This window comes from Aethalodelphis obliquidens, unplaced genomic scaffold (genome assembly GCF_003676395.1).
Source record: "Aethalodelphis obliquidens isolate GAN/ISIS:26980383/991018 unplaced genomic scaffold, ASM367639v1 scaffold46, whole genome shotgun sequence".
NCBI classification, from domain to species: domain Eukaryota; kingdom Metazoa; phylum Chordata; class Mammalia; order Artiodactyla; family Delphinidae; genus Aethalodelphis; species Aethalodelphis obliquidens.
Genome location: NW_020837990.1, coordinates 7,427,866 through 7,450,895, shown reverse-complemented (window position 1 = coordinate 7,450,895; position 23,030 = coordinate 7,427,866). Strand labels below are relative to the sequence as shown.

The window sequence follows — 23,030 nt, the reverse complement described above, 5'->3', positions numbered from 1 at the left end:
TACAGGGAGACCAAACAAACAGAAACATTGGAGTTTGGAGCAGAGAAAAGTTTATTGCAAGGGCCAAGCAAGGAGAATGTGCAGCTCATGCTCAGAAACCTTGAAATCCCCAATGGTTTGAGGGTACAAGTTTTTAAAGGCGAAATTTGGGGTGAGGGATGCAGGGTGTATGACTTTCTTCTGAATGGTTGGTTGTGGGGTAACAAGGCTGTGTTCCAGGAATCTTGTGCTCAGCCTGAAGTTACCATCCTCCACATGGGTGGGAACCCCATTTCTGCAGAAGAACTGAAAGATATGTATGTATATGTATATTCCCTGAGGACAACCAGGACACTGCTTTATCACTGCACCATTGTTTCTTGTCTGCTCCTCCTTTGTTTCAGCAATACCTCCCCTCCCTAATTAGTAACTTTTAAGTCTAATCTTTGGAACTCAGGGAAGGTCTAGGAGGCTGAAGCCTTTTTCCTTCAAACAAGAAACAGGGGACACAGAAAGGATTTGAAGCCAGGAGAGCCCCACAGGGTCCTGCTTCGTTTCAGGAAGGCAGGGGATAGAATGTATGTGTGTGTGTATGTGTGTATGTGTGTGTCTGTGTCTCTGTGTGTGTGTGTGTGTGTGTGTGTGTGTGATGTGTACAAGTTGTGTATATGTGGAAGAGAACCCAATTTTCATTGACCATTAGTGGATAATCATAAGTCTGAAGATAAGATAAAGCTAAAATTGAAACATCAGAGTAATAAGATTTTCTAAGAGCCAAGAGTTGTTTTTGCAGAGTGAAAAATGGGGATGAGCTTGAGGGACTTCTCTTTTTTTATACTAACTTGTAGACTTGTTGGACTTTTAAAACTGTGTACTTTGATGAAATAAAAGCAGAATTATTTTTAAAGGAATACAATAAAACAAATAGAAGTACAAGCAGGAAGATAAAAGAAGCAAAGAAATACCATGGTAAATAGAAAATATAAAATAATATGATAGAGACAAATCAACAATCATAGTAAAAGGAAACAGATTAAACCAGCCCATGGAGCATCAAATCTGGAGCTAGACCACCTGGGTTAAAATGCTGACATGGATTAGCTCTTTGACCTTGGGCAAGTTATTTAACTTCTCTGTGCATCAGTTTCCTTATTAGTAAAATGGGGATAATTATAGCATATAGTATGGTATAATTCATAGGTTCTTTGGGAAATAAATGCTTTAATATATTAAAAAAATAAAATAAAAGCACTCAGAGCAATGCTTGGCACATAGTAAGTGCTGTGTAAGAATTTACTATTGTTATTATTATTATTTTCACATCAGACTTTACAAAAATTCCAGACATCTTCTGTTTAAAGAGGCACACCTGTAACATAATGTCAGAGAAAGTAACCTTTAACAAAGGGTGGGGGGAGAGTGGAAGGCTTTAAAAAGACATACCAGACAAAAATAAATCAAAAGAAAGCAGGTATGACAATATAATATCAGAACACATAAGCTTTGGGGCAAAAAGGATTAATAGAAAGAAAAATTCACCAGGAAAAGATAAAACCTAACAGTAGGGACTTCCCAGGTGGCGCAGTGGTTAAGAATCTGCCTGCCAATGCAGGGGACATGGGTTCGAGCCCTGGTCCGGGAAGATCCCACATACTGCAGAACAACCAAGCCCATACACCACAACTAGTGAGCCTGCACTCTAGAGCCGGCGAGCCACAACTACTGAAGCCCGCGGACCTAGAGCCTGTGCTCTGCAACAAGAGGAGCCTGCGCACCACAACGAAGAGCAGCCCCCACTCTCCTCAACTAGAGAAAGCCCATGTGCAGCAACAAAGACCCAACGCAGCCAAAAATAAATAAATAAATAGATTTATTTAAAAAAAAAAAAACCTAACTGTATAGTCTCAAAAGACATAAACAAAAAACTGCTGAGTCTCAAAGAGAACTTGACAAATTTGATAGGTGATTTTAGTGTCATCTTCTCAAAACTGATAGAATCACAGAGAAAAGATGTGAATAATAGTCAACAAACTTGATATATAAAGAACTCTGCACACCCCAGGAAGCGGAGAATCTTTACCATCACAAGTACATACCTCAAGGGAAATCCAAACATTATTTGTAATAGCAAAAAAAGAAAAAGAAAGAAAGAAAGGAAGCAAGGAAGGAAAGAAAAAGAAAGGGAAACAACCTAAATGTCATAAACAGATGGACAAATAAATGGTGGTAAATTCACAGAATGGAGTATTAACATTAGCTGGTAAAAATAAACATGTTTGATATATATGTATTAACATGGATATGTCTCCCAAACAATGTGAAGTGGAAAAAAGCAATGTGCAGGAGGATACAAACAATTGTATATTAATCACTTAAAATTTTATAGCATGTGAAACGATACTGCATATCATTTTGGCTACATAAATATATATAAAAGAATAAACCATGGATGGAAAGGAGATTCACCAACTTCAGGCTAGTGATAGACTTTGGGGAGAGAAAGGAAATGGGGAGGGACTTTCACTATATCTGTCAGATTCTATTCCTTTAAGAAAGGATTCTAAGACATGAACATTAATATTCGTTGAATCTTGGAAAGGGGTGCATGGATGTTAATAACTCTGTCACATGTACCTGTATGTATGTTTGAAATATTTCACTGTAAAATTTTAAAAATAAAAAACAAGAGATTAAATTGATGGAGCGATAAAGGAAATAAAGGCTTAAGAGTATCGCTGGTTTTGTACACAAGAGGCTCCTAGTTAGCCCAATAGAGGCAGATGCAGTGGCTCCATGGATGTAGAAGCCAGATAGAGGGAAGTGAGGAGAAATGAAGGAAGGAAGGGGCTTGAATGGACCTTTGGTGTAGCTGCTTTGGGGGAGCAGGAGAGAGAACTGAGTAGGAACTCACAGAAGTCTTAATTAACAGACTAGCCAAGGGCCCACTAAAAGCTGCAGGTCTGAATATACAGTGGCATAAATCGTAGCACAGTCTTCTCTAACAGGGTTCCATAAGGTGAAGTTGAAAAAGCAGAAGCCAGTTTTTTTTATATATATATAAATTTATTATTTTATGTATTTTTATTTTTGGCTGCATTGGGTCTTCGTTGCTGTGTGCGGGCTTTCTCTAGTTGCGGCGAGCAGGGGCTACTCTTCGTTGCAGTGCACGGGCTTCTCATTGCAGTGGCTTCTCTTATAGCGGAGCACAGGCTGTAGGCGCGTGGGCTTCAGTAGTTGTGGCGCACAGGTTTAGTTGCACCGTAGCGTGTGGGATCTTCCCAGGCCAGGGCACGAACCCATGTCCCCTGCATTAGCAGGCAGATTCTCAACCACTGCGCCAGGGAAGCCCAGAAGCCAGCTTTTTGTGAGGAAAATGAAAGAGAAAGACAAGAGGACAAAGGGTCCAGGGAATTGCAAAAGTGTTGTTGAAGTAATGCACTGGATGGGAATGATGGAAGCAGGAGCCATGGATATGAGACAGAGAATGAGAGATCAGAAGGATGGGCACTGTGGCTGAAATGAGACAGAGGAAAAGGATGCTGAAATTGAGGAGGTCAAGGAGTTGAGAGGGAAGGTGTTTGGATGGGTTTTCCACATACATGATGCCACAGGCAGGAAGGCAGTCTCCGAGGAGAAGAGATAGATGGTCAACTAAGAGCCAGATGCTGAAGTCTGTAGTGAATGTGGAGGTCAACAATGAGGACCAGTGAGGGAGCATGGCCAGGTGGAGCCAGCCTCCAGGCGTCAGTGGTCTGGAAACAGCAACCGGGCTGCAAATCGTCTGCCTCTGTGAAGGAGGGCTGCAGGAGAAACCGGGGAGCAGGCATCCTGCACGAAGGCCAAGTTCCCACAAAGGCCAGGAAGTGGAGAGAGTTCTAGGCAAGGCTGAAGATGCAGAGGCGTCTGATCCATGGGGCAATGGGAAAATTGGGAGGGAAGAGAACTTTGGGGTGTTGTGTAGAGAGAATAAACAAAGAAGGATGCAGGAGAGTGTAGGAGTGTTCATCTTGCCAGAGAGCCTTACTTTTGGGGCTGTGACCAGGAATGAAAGGGATGTGAGGCATAGTGGGTTTAGAAGAGAGGTTAATGTTGCATCCAAGATGTCCAAAGCCTTGATGAAGGCAGCCGTTGACACTGAGACCAACATGGTTGGGACCTCAAGGGTGGGACCACTTACTGTGTTCCAGACACTCTGCCAGGTCTGGAGATGAACTTGGTACCAAGTAACACCCAACTAGATTACACTGTGAGCCCAGGGATGTTCCAAGTGCTACACAGCAAAGGACGAGTTCCCTGGGTGATGAAGGGAAGAAGCAGGATGCCAAGCAAGAGAAAAGACGTGGAGGCCAGAAGTTATGCAATCCATAGTATGAATGAAGGGCTCAGTGTGGCTAGAGTGTGGTGGTAGGAAGGTAGCCTGAGCACATCTGCACGTCCCTCTGCCCCTCAGAGTCTGGCCCAGTAGGATTTGAAAATACTTGATAACAATAACCCCTCTACTGAGCAACTCCCATGTGCCTGGTATTTACCCTTTATCATCTGTAATGCTCAAAGCAATACTCCAAGGTAGGTATTGTTATCCTCATTTTACTTACTGAGAAACTGAGGCTCAGAGGGATTTGGGAACTTGCTCAGGGTCTTGCCCTGGGCCAATCCCGGGTCCGTCTAACTCTGAAGTCCATGCTCAGTACGCCAACTCATGCTCAGGATGAGAGAGAACTCTGCTCGTGGGGCCTGTACCACACAAAGCCTCTACACACCTTACTGGGGGACCCAGGGACCCACGTGCTCAGTGGAAAACCAGGTGCCAGGAATTTATGATTCAGTAGAAAGAGGGCTGTTGAAACACAGGGGAGCCAGGGTCCATGTGTAAGCTGATCTGGGGACAGGAACAATAGCTCAGGGCCAGCCAGGGAAAGGACAGCCAAGCTCGGGACAGCTGCCAAGTCATCATAGGGAGTGGAGTCCACCCCTCCCTCCTTGTCCCATCCCACACTTAAACATGCCCCCTTCAGTGCCCCTTCTCTACTGTCCCCTACAGAGGTAGAAGCAGCTCTAGTTGTGGCTGGCACACCAGGTCCTTAGGTCTTTAGCCTTGTCAACCGTGGCCTCCACAGGCCATGATCCATTGTGCCTCAGAAATGCCCCACAACAAGATGTTTGTGTCAGAAACACCTACTGGTGGTGCAATAGCTAGATGAGACCTAGCTATTGACATGGACTCTGATACCACAAAATGTACTGAGCACATTCTGAGTCAACACAGTGACGGGGGCCAAGAAAGATAAGGATTGTAGTTGTTTGGGTTTTGCTTATGTAAACCCTCCTTCGTCACCAAAGGTTTGAGGCTCCTGGCAGTGAAAACTGAAATGACGATTATGGTTATGATGATGATGATGATGGTGATGGTGATGATGATGATGATGATGAGAGAGAGAAAGAGAGAAGACCCTCAGGACCAGTGAAAATAAAGATTGTAGAAGACAGTCATGACCTGAGAAAGCACAAGACCTGAAGAACACAAGCACAAGCAATAAGGGCTGACAAAGTTGCAACAGTTGACTTTTGCGTTGACTTTGGGTTTCCTGGAAATCCATGAAGAGGGAAATTCAGTTAGTTACATAATTGTCGTAAGCAGAAGAAAGAAACAGACCAGAATCAAAAAGAAAATAAAGCTTTTCCAAACATGAGTTGCAAAATAAACATCTCGATGGGACTTTGTATACAAGGACTTTTGAATCGTATTAAAAAGTCACTGAGAGATGTCAATTTTGCATAAGATCAAGGTGAGGAAGCCCAAATATCTAAGCTTCTGGTGATAAGATCTGTGGATAGGATTAAGAGTGCCTGATATTTTTTAGTAGGAAGTCCTGTCTATTAAAATATTAACTAACATTAATAAATAGCTTTTATTTTTAATCTAGGCATATGTTTAGATTTTTTTTTACAAATTTATTTTTATGCACTCAAACTGTTTAGTAGCCTGATTTATTGTTTAGAATATGTCATACTTACAATCCATGTAATGTTCATTCACAATATGATTTTTAAGAGATTAATGTGGACATATCATAATTTAACAATCTCCTCTTGTACATTGTTTTCTTAATTTTTAAAATTATAAACAGCAATGTAATGAACACTTTCATAGCTAAATGCATGCATTCTTTGGTTATTCCCTTACCATTAATTTTTAAATGGAAGAACATTTTCTAAACAGGTGTATCCCTATTCACAAACCCTTTGCAGTAATACTGAGACCTCCCAGTGTTAGGACCAGTTAACCTCCCAGATTGGAACCAGTGGCTTAGACTCTAAAGGAAAGATGCACCACAAAGCCTTCAGGCATTTTCTGTCTCTGTTACTTTCATGGATTTTCAGATACAAATTGAGTGCATGTATCTAATTTCACTTTTCTCTGAAACCTCCCTCAAAATATAGTGAAGAGATTTTTTTCTTTTTTTTTTTAGAAAAGATGTAGACCCATAGGGACAAAAAGAATGGAAAAAAAGACCACAGCAAAATTTTGAAAGCTAGAAAGCAGACAGACCAGTTGCAACTAATTTAGCAGGCCTGAGCAAACTGATCTGAAGTTGGCAGTGGGGAAAGATGAGTGCCAATCTGATTGATTGCACTGAATTCTCAAAATGTTAAGGAATTGTAGTAAATCTTCTGCTAGCCAATGTTACACCCGTGTATGAATTAGTAATACCCTCCCTTTTCTCAAGACACTCTACTGCCATCTACCAGAAGTTTGTCATAATAAATATACAATTCCATGATGTCTACAGTGCGGGAAAGGTGCACTCGGAACTGTGCCCTGCACAGCTTGCACAGCCATCCATACCAGCCCTGACCTGGAGGCACCAGGTACCACTGAAAATAGACGTGAATGAAGAGGCTGTTGTGAAATATGAAAGATTGGTTAAAACTATTTAAAAAGCTGGAAAAGCTTTAGCTTTATCTCTCTCACCTTGGCGGAAGATTGGAGGTTTATTCTCTGAAAAGGGGAAGACCGAATATCTATGGAAAGAGAATGCCTGGCAGAGTTGAGGACAGGCAGAGAATGCCTGGCAGAGTTCTGAGTACCAGAAATAGAGGGATTAAATCAAAGTGTGCCCTCTGAATGCTGAGTCCCATCCTGCTTCTTCCACTTGGCCCCGGAAGCACTGGTATCCAGGCCTTTACCCTCCAGGCAGGAGAGTAGGAGAAACTTCCTAGGGAAACATGACCTGCTCAAAGGAAAATACCTAACTATTTTTACTTTGGGGGTTCCCGAACTAAACTTTCCAGTGGATCACCCAACAGTGAAGCTCATAGTCAACAATACTATGTACTCATGTACATGGAGCTTCAAATCAGCTTTAAAATCCCCACTCTGCAGTTTAAGCAGATAAGCAAAGTTTACCAGGCATTTGAGGAAAGAGCCTAACATGAAAGATAGAGACCAAAACAGACATTTAAAAAGGAACTTGAAGAAAACTGAGACTATGCAGACAGAAGAACACTTAAAAATACCATTAATATCATCAGAGGGTTAAAAGAATATATTACAATGATGAAACAAGAACAGGATACTACAAAAGAACATTCACAGAATTTTTTTTAAAAAAGCCCTTGCAAATTAAAAACACAATTGTAGAAACAGAAAACTGAATAAAGTGTGAGGAAATCTCCCAGAAAGGAGAGCATGCAGAGATGGAAGAAATGAGTGAAAAGAAAATTAGAAGACTTGTCCAGGAAGGTCCTATTATTGGAAGCGAATGAGCAAAAGTGGTACAATCATCTTAGAAAACAATTTTGCATTACCTGGTAAAGATGAACATACGTATACTGTACCACTGAGCAAGAGAATAAAGATTTATTAAATTCATTCATTTATCCAACAAATATTGAGCACCTGCTAAGTCATTGTGCTGGGCTTTGACTATACAAGAATAATAAACAAGATAGACAAGACCTCTGCCCTCACAGAAACCAACCAAGATTCTCATCTCAAGGCAGCTGGGAAGTATGACCCATCTCAGGCTCAATTTTGTCCACAAGGTTTGGGTTTTCGTGCAAGGAGTCTCTGGATAGATTTCCTGTGGGCAGAACATGTGTATGAAGGAATTGTAATTATTCTGTGGCTCAAAAGAAGAGTAAAAATTAGAACAAAGCTGGATTGAGAAAGAACCAACTGAATTTTTTAATTTTGATAAACTTGAACAGAGTTGTCCAAAGATAGAATCAATTGTTTGGGGAGGTGGTAAGTTGGCTGTCAGTGGAGGTGTTCAATACTAAGCAGGATTCATTCACTGAGTGATTGCATGATGGCTATGTGCTGGACACTGGACTAGGCACTGTATATTAGTTAGCCATTGCTGCATTGCAAATCACCCCCAAATTTAATGTCTTATGATCTCTCACAGTTTCTGTGGGTCAGTGGCTTGGCCGTGTGGTTCTGATTCGGGATCTGTCATGAGATTGCAAGTAGGACGTTGCCCGGGTCTACACTTATCTAAAGGCTTGACCAAGGCTGGAGGATCTGTTTCCAAGGTGGCTCACTCGTATGGCTGGCAAGTCGGTGCTGGCTGTCGAGGAGGGGCATTGAGTTGGAGTTCCTTCCTATGTGGACCCCTCCACAGGGCTGCCTGAGTGTCATCACGTCATCACAACATCACAACATGGTGGCTGTCTTCCCTCAGAGTCAACGGTCTAGGAGAAAGCAGCATGGAAGCCACAATGGCCTTTATGCCCTAGCTTTGGGAGTCATATACCATGACTTTCACAAAGCCTATTGATCACCTAGGTCAGCCCTCTTCAATGTGAGAGGGGCCACACAAGGTCATGAGTACCAGCGAGAGGAGGATCAGTCTCAGAGGCTGGCTACCACAGTGTGAATGCAATGATGAACAAACGAGTGGGGTGCCTGACCTCAAGGGTCTGTTAGCGTAGAGTTAGGATATTTCTTAGAGATGATGTCAAAGGAACAGGACTGAGACACAAGACAGATCCCTCCAGTCCTAACGTCCTGTGATTTTGTTCTTCTAGGTCTTAGTTCTTTACCCACTGTATCACTAAGCCACCATCTCAGAACCAGCAACTCACATCCTCGTTCTTCTGCCACGGGCAATTCTGAGGTCTCCATTATTAGCTGCTTGTCATCACACAGCGACATAACATGGTCCCACTCTTGGTGCTCTCAGATACAGAAGTCCCTGGATAACCCCACGCTTGTTGTTTCTCTCCCCAGAGTGCACCACTGCCTGTTCTCCTCTTCCTGGGAGCGCAAGGTGTCCTATGATAATGCCAAGAGAACACTGTGTCCCCATGCGGGAGCTACTTTCGATCCAGCTGGGCAATCCCTCAACAGCAGCAATGCCCTGTGGGTTCAAGAGGAGAGCGGGCCCCGCCCCCCTTTACCCTGTTGTGCTCTTCTGTCCCTAATCAGGACCATGCCAACCACCAGACACTTCAGGGGCCGTGACCCCTCGGACGTTCTCAGATGACTTTTTACCTTCAAACTTTGTGGAAGGGTGCAGGGGCATGGCTAATGTCTTAGCCTGGCCCACACTGGTGCTGGTCGACCCTCGGTTTGGTGCACTAACCCATGCGCACGGAGGAGTCTGTTATCTCCAGTTCACCCGAGGAGCCAGAGGTGGCTGGGGGAGCTTCAGGCCTGAAATTGTGCTGGGCTCTGGCAGGACCATTGGGAGATACTGATGTGGGCTGCACCGGAGTCCAGAAAACGCCCTCCCCTGCCACTCGCAAGGGACTCTTAGGGCTCAGTTCTCCCGTGTGTAAGTGCTTCAGTCTTGCCAGGTGGTAAAAACTGGATCCTGGCGAAACTCTGGTGAATATTTATTCACTTGTTTGTTTGTTTCTAGTTTTTAAAGTAATACTATTAGGATGGCTATTTTTAAACACAACAACAGAAAATAACAAGTGTTGGAGAAGATGAGAGAAAACAAACCCTTGTGCACTGTTGGTGGGGATGTAAAATTGTGTAGCTGCTGTAACACACAGTATGGAGGTTCCTCAAAAAATTAAACAGAATTACCGTGTGATCCAGCAATTCCACTTCTGAGTATATTCACAGAAGAATTGAAAGTAGGGACTTGAAGAGGTATTTCTACACCCACATGCATAGCTGCATTCTTCACAACAGCCAAAAGGTGGAAGCAACACAAGTGTGCACAGACAGATGAATGGATAAACAGAATGTGATCTATACATGCCGTGGAATAGTATGCAGCGGTCAAAAGGAATGAAATTCTGATATATGCTACGACACGAGTGAATCCTGAAAACATTATGCTAAGTGGAAGAAGCCAGACACAGAAGTAAAACTATTGTATGATTCCACTTACATGAACTATCTAGAATAGGCAAACTCTAAGAGACAGAAAGCAGACAAGCAACTACCAGGAGGTGGAATGGGGGAGTGGTAACGGGGAATTACTTAATGGATACAGAGTTTCCGTGTGGTGATGAAGAAATTTTGGAGATAGTGGTGATGGTTTACAACATTGTGAATGTAATTAATGCCACGCCACTAAACTGTACACTTAAAATGGTTAAAATGGCAAATTTTATGTTATATATATTTTACCACAATAAAAAACTAATACTAAAACATTATCTTAAAGTCCCAACACTACATAAATCTATAAAGTAGAAAGAAAAATCCCATTCTCCGGAGAGGAGACCCGATGAATTGACCATCTAGGTTTAGAGAGTTCTTTCTTCCGTGTAGAGGGCATCCCCTCTTCTCTATGGGATTCTTGGTGGGGCCCACACTTCCCACTGTGCTGGGCTTACCCTGGTGGCGCCACAGCCTGGTAGTTAAAAGTAAAGCTCTCTAGCTGGATGGCCTGGGTTCCAATCCCAATTCCACCACTTGCTAGATAACGTTACGTCAGCACCCTGTACTGCCTTTTTCTCACCTACTGCATCTTTGATGTCACTTTCTGTTGTGAGGATGATATGAGTCGATGTGGTACATATGCCATGATTTTTTAAAGCATCTAGCATTAATGAGTAGAGTGTCAGCTTTAGTGTCATCTCTGTATTTAAAATTTCTAGAAGCTTCTGCCACTGGTCGTTCCTTATTGGCCATGATCTTGGGCTGTGGGGCAGGGGGTAGCTTCCTCTTTTACTCCCTGTCGTCCCTTGGTGTCTTTCCCTTGAAAGCCCTGTATCCCCATTCTGGGAAGGAAAGGGGTGCCGGGCTAGACGTGGAGACCTGGGGTCAGAGCTAACAGCTGGGAGGTCAAGTCATTTGGGACGAAGGCTTGAACTGGCCCTTCTCTGGGGCTCCCTCCTGGGGAGGGTCTGTGAGCCTCTGAGGGTGGGGGGATACCCCACCTCCGAGGCTGCAGCAGCAGTCCACAGCTGGCTGTGCTGATGAAACTGCTCAGAGCCCGACTCCTCTCTTGCCCTGCCCCCTGCCCCAGCAGTTGGCAACCCGGGCCCCAGACCGACAGGCCCCGTTGCAGGAGACTCCAGGGCAGAGCTCACCAGGGCCCCACGGGCACCTGCTCCTCCCGACCTCCCAGGACTCTGCCCGGTCTCTAGGTCGCATTCCTCAACTCTGGAGACCATGGGTTTAGCAGTCAAGAAATTTCTGAAATAAGCAAGAATCGATATAATGGAAGTGTGACGGGGTGGGGTAGAATAAATCGAAATTCACAGCAATAAGTCAGGTTAAAGGCACAAAAGAGCTCATGCCAGGAGGGACAGTCTCCCCCACTGTGCCGTGAGCTCTCCAAAGCCAAAGACCCTGTCCTGACTGCGTCGGTGGCCCTCTCAGAGTGAAGCACATTGTCAGATCGATGCTCCACAAAAGCTAGTTTGCTCATTGCCTGGTGCCTACGATTCCACATACAAGAAATACCTAGAGCGGGAAAACTCACTGAGACGGAAAGCAGTGGTGGCCGAGGACCGGGGGAAAGTTACTGTCTAATGGGTACGGAGTTTCAGCTGGGAAGATGAAAAAGTTCTGGAGATGGACGGTAGTGATGGTTGCACAACGAGGTGAATGTACTTCATTGAAGACATTTGTTGGCTGAGTGAGTAGAAGCGGGCTGCGTATTTCCTCTTTGGGTAACACATGACACCTTTATCCACCTCCCCCTCGAGCTACCCCCACACCTCTCTCAGCACACCCTGCCCTCCGCCCACCCCCGTCGCACCTCCCAGCCCTCCGTGTCCCTCTAAGCATCCCCTGGCAGCCCCTGCTAAGCTTTGCCAAGCCCTCACCTCAGGCCCTGCAACACCAAGGATTCCCACGGTAACCAGACTGGGCTAGCTTCTCAGCAGCTTTATTGAGTAGCGAGAGGTAGTGTCACTTTCCACTGGACAGGTATCCACGGGTTGGTACCAGGACTGCTTTGGGACAGACAGACAGACAGGGGGCAGGGCAGGGCAGGTGTCAGTGGTGGGGCAGGAGCAGCAGGTGTAGCTCAGCCCTCCAAAGGGGCAGGCGTCGGCTCCTGGGCGGTGAGGGCGTGGGCCTGGATCTCTTCCTCCTTGAGGGTGTTGAAGAAGGTGTTGACTTTGTCCCGCAGGTCCTTCTCCAGGAAGCTCAGGTGGTGTTCCATGTCCCCCGCCAGGGGGCCCAGCTTCTGCCTGAGCCCCTCCACCTGCTGCACCATAGCTTTGTTGAAGGTCTCGCCGTAGGGCCCCACGGTGTGGCGGAATTTCTCCACCTGCTGGTCCAGGTGGCTGCTCAGCTCGGCCAGCGACTTCTGCAGCTCCTGGGCGTTGCCCTGCAGATTGCCACGCACGCTGTCGGTCACGGGCTCCAGCTTCTGCCGCAGCTCCTCCGCGCGGGCCGAGACCTTGGCCTTCAGCTCCTCGGCGTGCTTCTTCATCTGGAAGGCCAGACCCTCGAGCTGGTGGCTGAGCTTGCCCTGGACGTCCTGCGCGTAGGGGGCCAGGCTGCGGCGCAGCTCCTCCACGTTCTGGTCGATCTTGGCCTTGAGCTCGTCGGTGTAGGGCGTGAGGCGCGCCTTGAGCTCCTCCACGTTCTGGTCGATCTTGGCCTTGAGCTCCTCGGCGTAGGGCGCCAGCGAGGCCTGCAGGTTGTCCATGTTCTGCCTCAGCACCGCCTCCATGCGCTGGGCGTAGGGCGTCAGCTGGCGCTGCAGCTGCTGGGTCTGGGCGTTGACCTGCGCGCGCAGCTCCTCCGCGTAGGGCTCCAGGCTCTGTTGCAGCTGGCGCATGTTGGCCCCGATCTTCTGGCTCACCTCGCTGGTGTGGGGCAGCAGCCGGGCCCGCAGCTCCTCCAGCTCTTTCCGGATCTCCTCCTTCAGCTTCTCTGAGTCTTCGGTCAGGCGTTCGTGCAGCTCCGTGGCAAAGGGCACCAGCTTCTTCTGCAGGTCATCCTTGTAGGTGTTCACTTCCCCAAGTTTGTCTTGGAAGAGGGTGCTGGAGCGAAAGGACACAAGGGGGCCACCGTTACGCTTGGCCCTCCATGCCAGGACCTTGACTCCTTCCATAGCACTCACCTTACACACACCTGCCTAGGACAGGTGAGTGTGCAGGTTACTGAGTTCACCCATCTTCTCCCTGTGGCCTTCCCTATGGTGGATCATGATTTGAGCAAATGGATGTAATAGACGAAGGTATTAACATTGAACTTGTATCTCTGAATCTCCCCCTGAGCTTGAGTCACAATATCTACCTATCATGTGACCTGGAGCAGTTTGCTTTCCTCTGCTTACCTGTAAAGTAAAAAGTGTGGACTCTGAGGTCCTTCCCAGCCCAGGTGTGCTGTGACAGAGATCACATTCCCTAGTAGAATGTTATGTTCTGGACCTCTTCCAGCATCTGCTAGCTACACCAGGTGCTGCTTCCCTGCCATGTGCCCACCCTCAGAAGCTTGCCAAATATCCCCACCTCCCTTCCCATGATTTCACAGAGGCTTGTCCTTCTGGAATGTATTAGAAGCCAGCTCATACGACATTTCTTTCCCTTCCTTTCTTCTGCGAGCCGCAATACTAAGATGTGGCCATTCGTCATGCTCTAGAAAGTTAAAGCAGGGATTATTCAGCCCAACTTTTCTGTTTGTATATGTGGATCCCAGGTCTGGAGACCTTGGGTCCCCAGAGAGTTGGTGGCAGGGCAGTGGGTATCCTAGGCTCAGGTCTCCTGCCTCCGATTTCAGCCCTTGCCCACTCATTGCATGGCCTTTAAGAAGCTCCACCTTGCAAGCTCTGCCCCTCTTACTTGAGCTGCTGGGTGAGCTCAGACTGCTGGAGATGTTCCACAGCCTTCTTGGCATTGTTGCTCAGCTGGCTGAAGTAGTCCCAAATCACAGTGGCCACCTGGTCGGCACTGACCTCCGCCTGGGCACCTGGGTGGAAAACAGAGCAATTCACGAGGACCTGTCTCCTTCCCTGCCCCTCTGCACCAGCCTTGAGCTGCAGACCGGATGATGGGGGGGAGCCCAGCCACTGATTTCCTTCTCTATGCTTGGCTAGCTGGAAGCTACGGGGGTATGTAAAATGCGTATAGCACCAATGCCAGGGGGCCCGCCGCTGTGAATGGACTAGCTCCTCTGAGCCGGGTGGCAACCGGGCAGCCGCCTGCATCCAGCTGTGGGCTGACAGGTGCTCAGAACTGTCCTCTTACCTTGGCCTCAGACTCTCCACCCTTCCCTGCCTGATGCAACAGATGGGTCCTGCCTGAAAGTCCCATCCAAAGGCAGCTCCTACTCACCGGTGACAGCCACCAGGGCCAGGCTCAGGACCACAGCCTTCAGGAACATCCTGGGCTCCTTGCTGGGCTGGAAAAGTCTCTTACTGCACTGGATCCTTCCTGGGTTCAGAGGGGGCCAAAGGAGAGGTTCTCAGGCAGCTCACCTATGCTGCTGTTCGAACTGATTGAAGCTCAGAGCCAGCCAGACATTTAAATCCCCACCGGGCTGCACTCCCCGCCTTCCTCCCCATTGTGACTCCACGCTGGAAGGTGACACATTCCCAGGAGGCCTCTTGGACTTTCGTGACTCTAAGGCAACGTGGAAGCTGACGACAGACTGGAGCCCGGGAAGCAGTCAGAAGCTCTGTGCACGTGCCCCACCCAGCATTGAAGGGAGGATGGGTGAGGGGCCATGAGCTGGGGAAGAAACGAGGCCTAGGGAATACCTGAACCTGGGACTGATGCCCCAGAGGCCCTGTGGCAGCTCTGAGTCTGTGCCAGGCTTGGTGGGGGTGATGGGGAGGCAAAGTTCACAGCTCCTCTGTCTGCTCCAGTGAGGAGTGGCCCCCCACTCCTACATCCCCGGAACCGGACTCCATTTCAGAGCACCAGACTCTGGGCTGGGACATCCAGGGCCACAGGTGCGGGCAGCGAGCTGAGATCCAGTGCTCTGGTCAAGGTGCACCCAGGAGCAGGGGACCCCTGCAAGCCTTTGGGAATGTGGGTGGAGTTGGGGGGTGTCCCGTGTCGAAGGTGTTAACTGTAAGTGTGCTTCATGTCCCATGTCCCATCACTGCCAAGTGTGTCACCTTGGTCTAGTGATTCAACTTGGCGTAGCCCTGAGCCTCAGTTTCTCCTTTGAAAAATGGGGTTGTTGGGTATATTAAATGAGATATCGCTGGTGAAGTGAGTAGCACAGTGCCTGACAGAGTAAGCACTAAAAATTAGTTGTTATTGTTGTTAATAATAATATTACTATTTTCCTAATTTGGATCAAAGCAGGGAATACAGTAGAGTGCTCACTGCTCCATTGAGAGTGGCAGAGTTAGACCCAACCCTCCGGGGGTCATCAGGCAGGCGTGATGCAGGGTGAGGGGCAGGCTGGCCCGAGGCCTGATTTCTGCCCACCTCTCCAGCCACACTCCCTGGGTGGGAGCGGCCAGCTTGTGATGAATCACATGACCTGAGGCTCTCAGGGGGCCTCTCACCAGGGGATGATGGGGATGGTGGTGGTGTCCAGGAGATCTTCTCCTTGGGCTTCCAACGTTCTCTCCAAATGAGATCACGCACAGGAAGATATCCACCAAGAAGGCGACACAGCCTGGTCAGCTTGGGCCCCTCTGCTGGACCACACACATCACCGTGAGAGACTATGAGATGAGATCCATCGTATCGCACTGTTGGCTGTCCTCTGCAAGTGCAGTGCCTGGGACATAGATGGGCTTCCAGTAGTCTGCCATTGGAATAGACCACAGTTGTGCTAACCCTGACTTCCATGTCTCCGTTTTTTCATATACCAGAAGTGGCTTGCTGTATCGTGGGATGGAAGACAGCTAGAAGGCTTTCTGATGCTTGCACCCCTTCTGCAGAGTCCCCACTACCCAGCAGTGTCCCACACCACCCGTGGTCACTTCCAGCATCAGGGAGCTCCTCCTTTCTGGAGCAGCCCGTGCCGTCTCGCAGTAGTTATTAAGGGTTCCAGTGCTGGAGTCGGACGCCCTGGGTTTGCGTGTGGGCTCCCCACGTACTGACTGTGCGATCTTGGGTGAGTGTCTTAACCTCTCTGAGCCCCGTCTGCCTCAGCAGGGTGTAGAATAGTACCCGCCTCCTGAGGAGTCAGGGAGCTAATCTGAGTAATGCTGGGAATGGTGCCTGGAGCAGTGAGTGGTCATCAAGTACGAGCCACGTTTTACCCCTGAACGCTTTACCTCCCTGCAGCCCTCCCGAATCACGCACAGTCCAGCCTGGGCTGGGTGCAAAGGTCAGTGTCCCATCCCTTCCCTCCTCCAGGCCAGAGATGAGGAGGGCAATGAGTCACCAAGGACACTCAGTTGAGTTTGGCCTCCTGGACTGACCGTCTGAGCAGTGGGCTTCTGGCTGGCACGGCTGAATCAGCACTGCCCAGTCCAGCCTTGTGGCAGGGGCGTGGGTCACAGAGGCTCATGTGCTAAGCGTCACTCGGACACTAGTGGAAGCAGAGTCAGTCCAACCCCAGAGGACCATTTTTGGCCTCAGCTGGTCAGGCCTTCTCCCGCCCACCCCCCTCCTCTCCTCCCACAACCAGTTATGGTCTGGGGGCCAAGCCTGGAGCGGTCTCCTCATTCCAGGGCAGCCGTGGTCGCGGGGGAGGGAGAGAAGAAGGCGGGGAGAGGTGGCTTAGTCTGGGCCACCGATAAGACCCTTACTGAGATAGCCCTACTGAGACCCAGCTGGAGCTGCTGGGAGGGATACAGGCACAAAAAGGCGCCAAGCCCTTTGAAAGAGTTAAGGTCCCAGGCCCCATGGCATGTTGCAGCCCAGCTGCATGGACCCTCACACCCCGGTTCTCTGCCCAGCTTGGCACCTCACCGCTGGGTCTCTCTGCCAGCGTCTTCTGACCTCCCTGGGATCAGTGGCCCATTGCTGAGCAGGAGAGAGAGCACAGCCTCCTCCAGACCCTCCACATGCATGGAAAGAGAGCTGGAGGAAACAGGGCCAAGGGCTCCAGCCAGCGCATTCTAGCCTGCCCCAGCCCAGCCTGGAACCTGGACTCCCACTGTGGCCCTCACCCCCGGGGCCGAGGAACAGGCCAGAACAGAAGAGGGAAGTGGACACAGTTGCCCTGTACCTTCCCCAATGTCCACATCCTTCCGTGACCTCCTAATCACCTTCCTTTCCTCCCCACCCCATCACCAAAATCTGTACTCAGGATCTGAAACGGATTGACTCTGATGAGTGAGTGACGCAAATCGCCACGGGTCTCATCTCTCCAAGCGGTTCGGTACCAGCGTGGCTATTTGAACACCTGGATTCTTGTTCCCAGCTCTGCCACTGATGGGCTATGGGTACTTGGGTAGGCCTCTGGCCCTGCCTTCGGTTTCTCACCTGTAAAATGGGGTTAATAATGTCTACTTCACAGGAATCTATTTGTATTTTAGCAGATAACAAGGTCTAAGTCAAAGGAGTGAATCTGTATGGAGAAACTTCAAGTCTCAGCCACAGATAAAGAATTCTGAGGGTAGAGCCAGGTCACTTTCTCAGGCCTGTGATTTCACACTGTGGGTTTAGTTCCTTCCTCCCGAGAAGAGGGCCGCCTGTCAAAAGCTCTACTTCTACATTGGAGGCTCCTTCCACCTTCAGACTGTGCTGTCTAGGGAAGGACAAGGTGTTTGGGAGAAAGGGAGAGAGATTTATGAAGCCGCCTCCATGAACCAGCTGCTTTGTACGTATCTCATTTACGTTTCACCACGATTCTGGCATATCGGTATTCTAGCCCCATTTTACAGAGGAGAACATCGAGGCACTGAGGTGTTAGATCTCTGGCCCTGGGTCATGTGAGTAAGTGCTCAAGTCATCATTTAAACCTAGAATTTCCTGGCTGTGATGTCTTCACATCCAGAAGACAAAGGCCCCTGATCCTGCCATCCAGGCTACAGCTCCCAGTGTGGGCCCAAGGGACACCTCACCCCGAGAAGGGCCCAGGCCTCTCCTGGACAGCTGACTGCCCCTGTAGCGCTCGTCTGGCCCCTCTCGCCACCAGACCAGCCTCACCACAACCTTGGTTCCCTTCGGTTGCCTGGCCAGCCAGGGGAGCTGAGGAAGCTGAAGCCCGAGGTGAGAGTACTCAGCGCTGGGACTCAACCCCAGCTGCCGCGGTTTGGGGAGGGCCCCAAACATGAGCCTGGATCCTGTCCCAGGGAATGTTATCAGTGGGTCCAGAGAGCAAGGTGAGGAGGAGGGGGTGGTAGGATAAAGGCCTGGGACTCAGAGCGGCCTTTGACCTTCTCCCACCACCCCCTGCTCTGGGATCAGCTCAAGGAGGCTTCTGGGTAAGCAGCACAGGGACTGAAGCCCAGAGGTGGAGATGCTGGGGAGGTGGCTGTGTGCCCTTAACTGTGTCCCACCTCCCCGCACAAGCCTCTACCCATAGGTCTTCTGTGACTTCACTCTAGGCACCCCATCCCGACCCGCTGAGTTGTTCCCAAGTCTGAAACAGCCCATCCCCCTCTCACATCACCCACCCCCCTTGCAGGCTGTTGTCAGGGCTTGGGGCTGGGGGTGGAGGGGCGGGAAGGACCTGGAGCCCAAGTGTGAAGGGCTGAGCTTTGGCCTCTAATCCCTTCTCCCATTTCGCCAGCCTCTCCCTGGGGAGCCAGGCTGATCAGGATGAATGGGGTCTCCCCAGGCCCACGCCACCCCCGGGTCCTGAGCCCATGTGGGCTACAGGGGTAGCAGAGAGCAGCATGGGCACCCATAGCTTTCTAGAGATTTCCCACCTCCCAGCAGGCCTGACTGCCTCTGGCTACCCTCTCTCAGTCCCTGGTCTAGATTGATCAGCAGGTGACCTTTGCCCAGCTCCCTGGGCCCTCAGTGCCCGCTGCCCTGGGGACAATATAAAACAGGTCAGAACCCTCTTGCCTGCTTACTCAGTTCATCCCAAGAAGCAGCTGCTCCAGGTAATGCCCCCTGGGGGGAGGAGGAAGAGGAAAAGGAGAGCAGGATGGAGAGGGCCAGGCTGGGGTCCCTGCCCAGTGCAGCCAGCAAAGCCTGGAGAAGAGCCTGCTAGAACCGAGGAAGCCTTAGGGCTCGATGAGCGTCCCCTCCCCAAGGCATTCTGGGGAAACCGAGGTCCGTGGGGGAAGGTCACCGGCCCAAAGCTACGTAGAGCGTAGTGGCAGAGCTGGGGCTGGCACTGGCTCCATTTTCCATGCATTCTGCATGCTGAGGACTAGAAGAAGCCTCAGACACCCCAGTCCTACCCCAGGCAGAAAAACTGGGGTCTGGAGGGTACAGAAAGCCACCCAGAGTCACACAGCATTTCAGTGGCGGAAACCTGGCCAGGACGCAGGTGTCTTGATTCCCGGTCTGGTGGGGTTTCTGCTCCATGCCACTCCTCCCTCTCTCTGGCCTGGGTCCCCCAAGTACCCTATCTGAAAGCCTTTAGCCTCCCCCATACTAGGACGGGAACAGGCCCTTCCTCCTCCTGGCCTGACCCAGCTCAGGTCCTATTTTAGGGGCCACTGCGTCTCTCCAGGGAGGGTCCAGCGGCAGTGGGGGGACGTGGGGCACCCCTCACAGGACACTTCCCTGCAGGAACAAAGGTGCCATGCAGCCCCGGGTCCTCCTCGTTGCTGCCCTCCTGGCGCTCCTGGCCTCTGCCCGTAAGCAGCTGGTGGGACTGGGCTGGGGGCGGGGAATGGGCCGCTATCTGCCTGGAGGACCCTTGGCAGGTGGCTTGGGGATGCCGGGCCCCGATGAGTGCCTGGGCAGGAGCCACAGTTCCCCAGAGGCTGATCGACCCCACTCAGCCCCACTCTCCTCACAGAAGCTTCCGAGGCAGAGGATGCCTCCCTTCTGGACAAAATGCAGGACTACATGAAGCAGGCCACCAAGACCGCCAAGGACACACTGACCAGCGTGCAGGAGTCCCAGGTGGCCCAGCAGGCCAGGTACGCCCTCCCTTCCCTGCCCCGGCCCCCCACCTGCCCCTGACTTGGTGAGAACCCAAGAGGCGGGCTGTGGCTTTCCCATGGCCACCAAGGACCTGCGCCTCTCTGAGCCTTTCTGTCTGTAAAACAGGCTCCCTCGCAGGGGCCTCTCATCCCTTTGTCCTCCTTCCTTTCTTCCGACCCAATTTCAGCCCGGGGTGTGTGTGTGTGTGTGTGTGCGTGTGTGTGTGCGTGTGTGTTTCTGCCTTGTTCCAAGCCCTGGGGCCCGTGTGAGCAGAAGTCGGTCCTTCCTCTCCCACCCTGCCCCTGCCCACTAGTCCTCTGCTCTCCCCAGCCCCCTTCCCCACCTCCACTTCACCCGCATTGGCCGGCATTTCCATAGCAGAGGCATTCACAAACATTTTTAGTCCTCAGAACCCGCCGTGGAGTGGGTATTATTTTCCCCTGCAGATGAGAAAACCAAGGCTCACTTTATCAAGTGACCTGCCCCATTTCATGCAGCTAATCAACCCTCTGACGATTTTCTAAATGAGAGACTGCTTCCCTCGGCCCCGCCCCACTCAGAGCCACGGGGATGTACAATTCTAGGGCGCCTCATGTGCCTAGACTAGAACGGCAGTCCTGACCTTACACATCTCCCCACTCAATCACTCCTCTCCGGCTTGCTTCAGACCCGTGAGCACAAAGGTCTGCCCACACTTGGAGAAACTCGGCTTGTGCTGGGGGTCCCATCATCACCTTCGGCGTCTTTTCCTGGGGTGGCAGCTGTAGGGGGTCCCTGCCTGAGGTCTTGGAGCATTGCTGGGTGGAGTTGAGAAGGTGCTGGGAGGGGCAGTGGGGATATGGTAGGAGCCCCATGGTTGCCACTGCCTAGAGACCGGCTCTCATCCCCACCCTGTTTGTTCCCCTCACTGATTTGACCCTCAGAGGCTGGGTGACCGACAGCTTCACCTCCCTCAAAGACTACTGGAGCACGTTCAAGGGCAAGTTCTCTGAATTCTGGGATTCTGCCCCGAACCCCACACCGCCTTCACCCGAGGCCTTCTGAGATCTCAGTACCCCAAGTCCACCTGCCCATCCATCCTGCCAGCTCCTTGGGTCCTGCAGCCTCCCAGGGCTGCTCCCAAAGTTCGCTTGAAAGGGATGACATTCTCAGTGCCCTCCCACCCCACCCCAGACCTGGCCCACCCCCTGGGTGTGCTGTCCTTCCAATAAAGCTGGACAAGAAGCTGCCATGAGTGGGATGTCCCACGCGTGCCATGTATGTTTGGGCGCGGGAATGGGCCGGGGCTCTTCCGTGGGTGGGCTCAGGACTGACTCCAACTCGGGCAAGCCTGGGGCTGGTGTCCCACCCACCTCTTAGCAGCTGCGTGGGGTAAGGTAGGAATGACCCTACCTACCCTGCCTGCCTCCACGGGTTTGCGTGGAGGAGCAAAGGGGATGCTAGGCTTGGCAAGACTTTGATAAACTGTCAAGTGCTGTGTAACATGTCTTGAGTGTGTGCTCTGTGCCAGGCCCTGCGCCTGACATTTTATGTCATCATCAGAATTGAGACTGTGTGTGATCATCAAAATTCTGGAGTGGATTTGCCCCGACCGGGCCACCTGGCCCTCTCCACCACATTTGAGGGAAGGAAGCTGAGGGGGTAGTAGTTAAAGTAAGATACATCTGGGCTCTAGTCTTGGTTCTATCGCTTCATACCAGCCTCAGTCTCTTATCTGTAAAGTGGGTACAATGATACCCCATCCACTGTAGGTTTGCTGAGAATGAATGAAGGAAAAGAGACAGTGCACAGCACCTGGGACATCAGAGGCACCTGGTGAATGGCTGCCATTGTCACTACAGGCTGAGTTGCTTGTCCCCTTGGGACCAGGATTGGAGCGGGGGGGGGGGCAGTGTCCTGGGAACTAAGGAGAAACCCAAGGTCACCCAACACAGGCTGCGTCCCTTGTGTCCCCAGTACCCAACAGATGTTCACGTCAGAGAGTTCCAGAACTACAGACTACCTGAGCAGCCCCCCACTCTTCCAATGACAAGACTGAGGCTCAGAAAGGGGAAGGCACGTGCCCAATGTCACTGAGCCAGCAAACAGCAGAGCTGGACCTCAAGCCCAGGACAGCTGTCCACACTCTGCTCAGCTGACACAGAAAAAGGCTTCGTTACTCCCATGCCAGGTGTCAAAGGCTCCTTGACAGATCTTGGTGGTGTCAGGACATCCAGCCCCACTTGGAGACGTCTGCTGTCTCTTTGGAAGTCCACCTGGGCTTCTCTTCGGGCCCAACTTGGCCGGGGATCCCAGCACCCATACCTGGAAAGTGTTCTCACCCAAATCTGGGCTTGACGCCTATCGTAGCTCAGGATGGTTAGGAACTAAGAAAAGCCCACTCCTTTATCCAAGAGCTGTTAAGATACACTGGAGGTAGAGGAGGGGTAGATTTTCCAGCACCAGGGCAAAAGGCCCTGAGCGGAGAGGGAAGGGAAGGCTCCACGAATGCACTGCCCAGATCTTTGCAGGTCTGTGAAGCCACAAGCATGCACATGGGGGTGTGCATACCTGAGTGTGAAGAGGGGCCGGCTGTACACGCTCAAGTCCATGTGAACTTGAATACCCGGCCACAGATTTATTTATTGCTTTTTAATAATCATGGGTGCTCAGGAGCACGTAGGTCTGAAAGGGGCAATCTAGACCACCCTGCTCTTCAACCCCGGAAGTGACTT

At 50.4% G+C, this 23,030-nt stretch overlaps 2 protein-coding genes across 2 annotated transcripts; one reads left to right on the top strand and one right to left on the bottom strand.

The window, feature by feature from the left end:
- Positions 1-12,268: 12,268 nt before the first annotated feature.
- Positions 12,269-14,847, bottom strand: APOA4 (apolipoprotein A4). The gene is made up of 3 exons (XM_027081863.1): positions 14,686-14,847; positions 14,194-14,320; positions 12,269-13,392 (listed from the first exon to the last, which is right to left on the bottom strand). The coding sequence occupies exons 1-3, from the start codon at positions 14,732-14,734 to the stop codon at positions 12,426-12,428; spliced, it is 1,143 nt and encodes a 380-aa protein (XP_026937664.1). The 5' UTR covers positions 14,735-14,847; the 3' UTR covers positions 12,269-12,425.
- Positions 14,848-19,294: 4,447 nt separating this feature from the next.
- Positions 19,295-21,550, top strand: APOC3 (apolipoprotein C3). The gene is made up of 4 exons (XM_027081862.1): positions 19,295-19,319; positions 19,957-20,024; positions 20,189-20,312; positions 21,240-21,550. Exons 2-4 carry the CDS (start codon positions 19,970-19,972, stop codon positions 21,358-21,360), a joined length of 300 nt encoding a protein of 99 aa, XP_026937663.1. The 5' UTR covers positions 19,295-19,319; positions 19,957-19,969; the 3' UTR covers positions 21,361-21,550.
- The last annotated feature ends 1,480 nt before the right edge of the window (positions 21,551-23,030 follow it).

Bases quoted from the DNA above. Each gene is read 5' to 3' on its own strand.
- APOA4 (XM_027081863.1), bottom strand. From the start codon at position 14,734: ATGTTCCTGAAGGCTGTGGTCCTGAGCCTGGCCCTGGTGGCTGTCACC. The intron at 14,321-14,685 runs GTGAGTAGGAGC...TTTTCCACCCAG, and splicing joins GGCCCTGGTGGCTGTCACCG to GTGCCCAGGCGGAGGTCAGT. The intron at 13,393-14,193 runs GTAAGAGGGGCA...CTTTCGCTCCAG, and splicing joins GAGCTCACCCAGCAGCTCAA to CACCCTCTTCCAAGACAAAC.
- APOC3 (XM_027081862.1), top strand. From the start codon at position 19,970: ATGCAGCCCCGGGTCCTCCTCGTTGCTGCCCTCCTGGCGCTCCTGGCC. The intron at 20,025-20,188 runs GTAAGCAGCTGG...CTCTCCTCACAG, and splicing joins GGCGCTCCTGGCCTCTGCCC to AAGCTTCCGAGGCAGAGGAT. The intron at 20,313-21,239 runs GTACGCCCTCCC...TTTGACCCTCAG, and splicing joins CAGGTGGCCCAGCAGGCCAG to AGGCTGGGTGACCGACAGCT.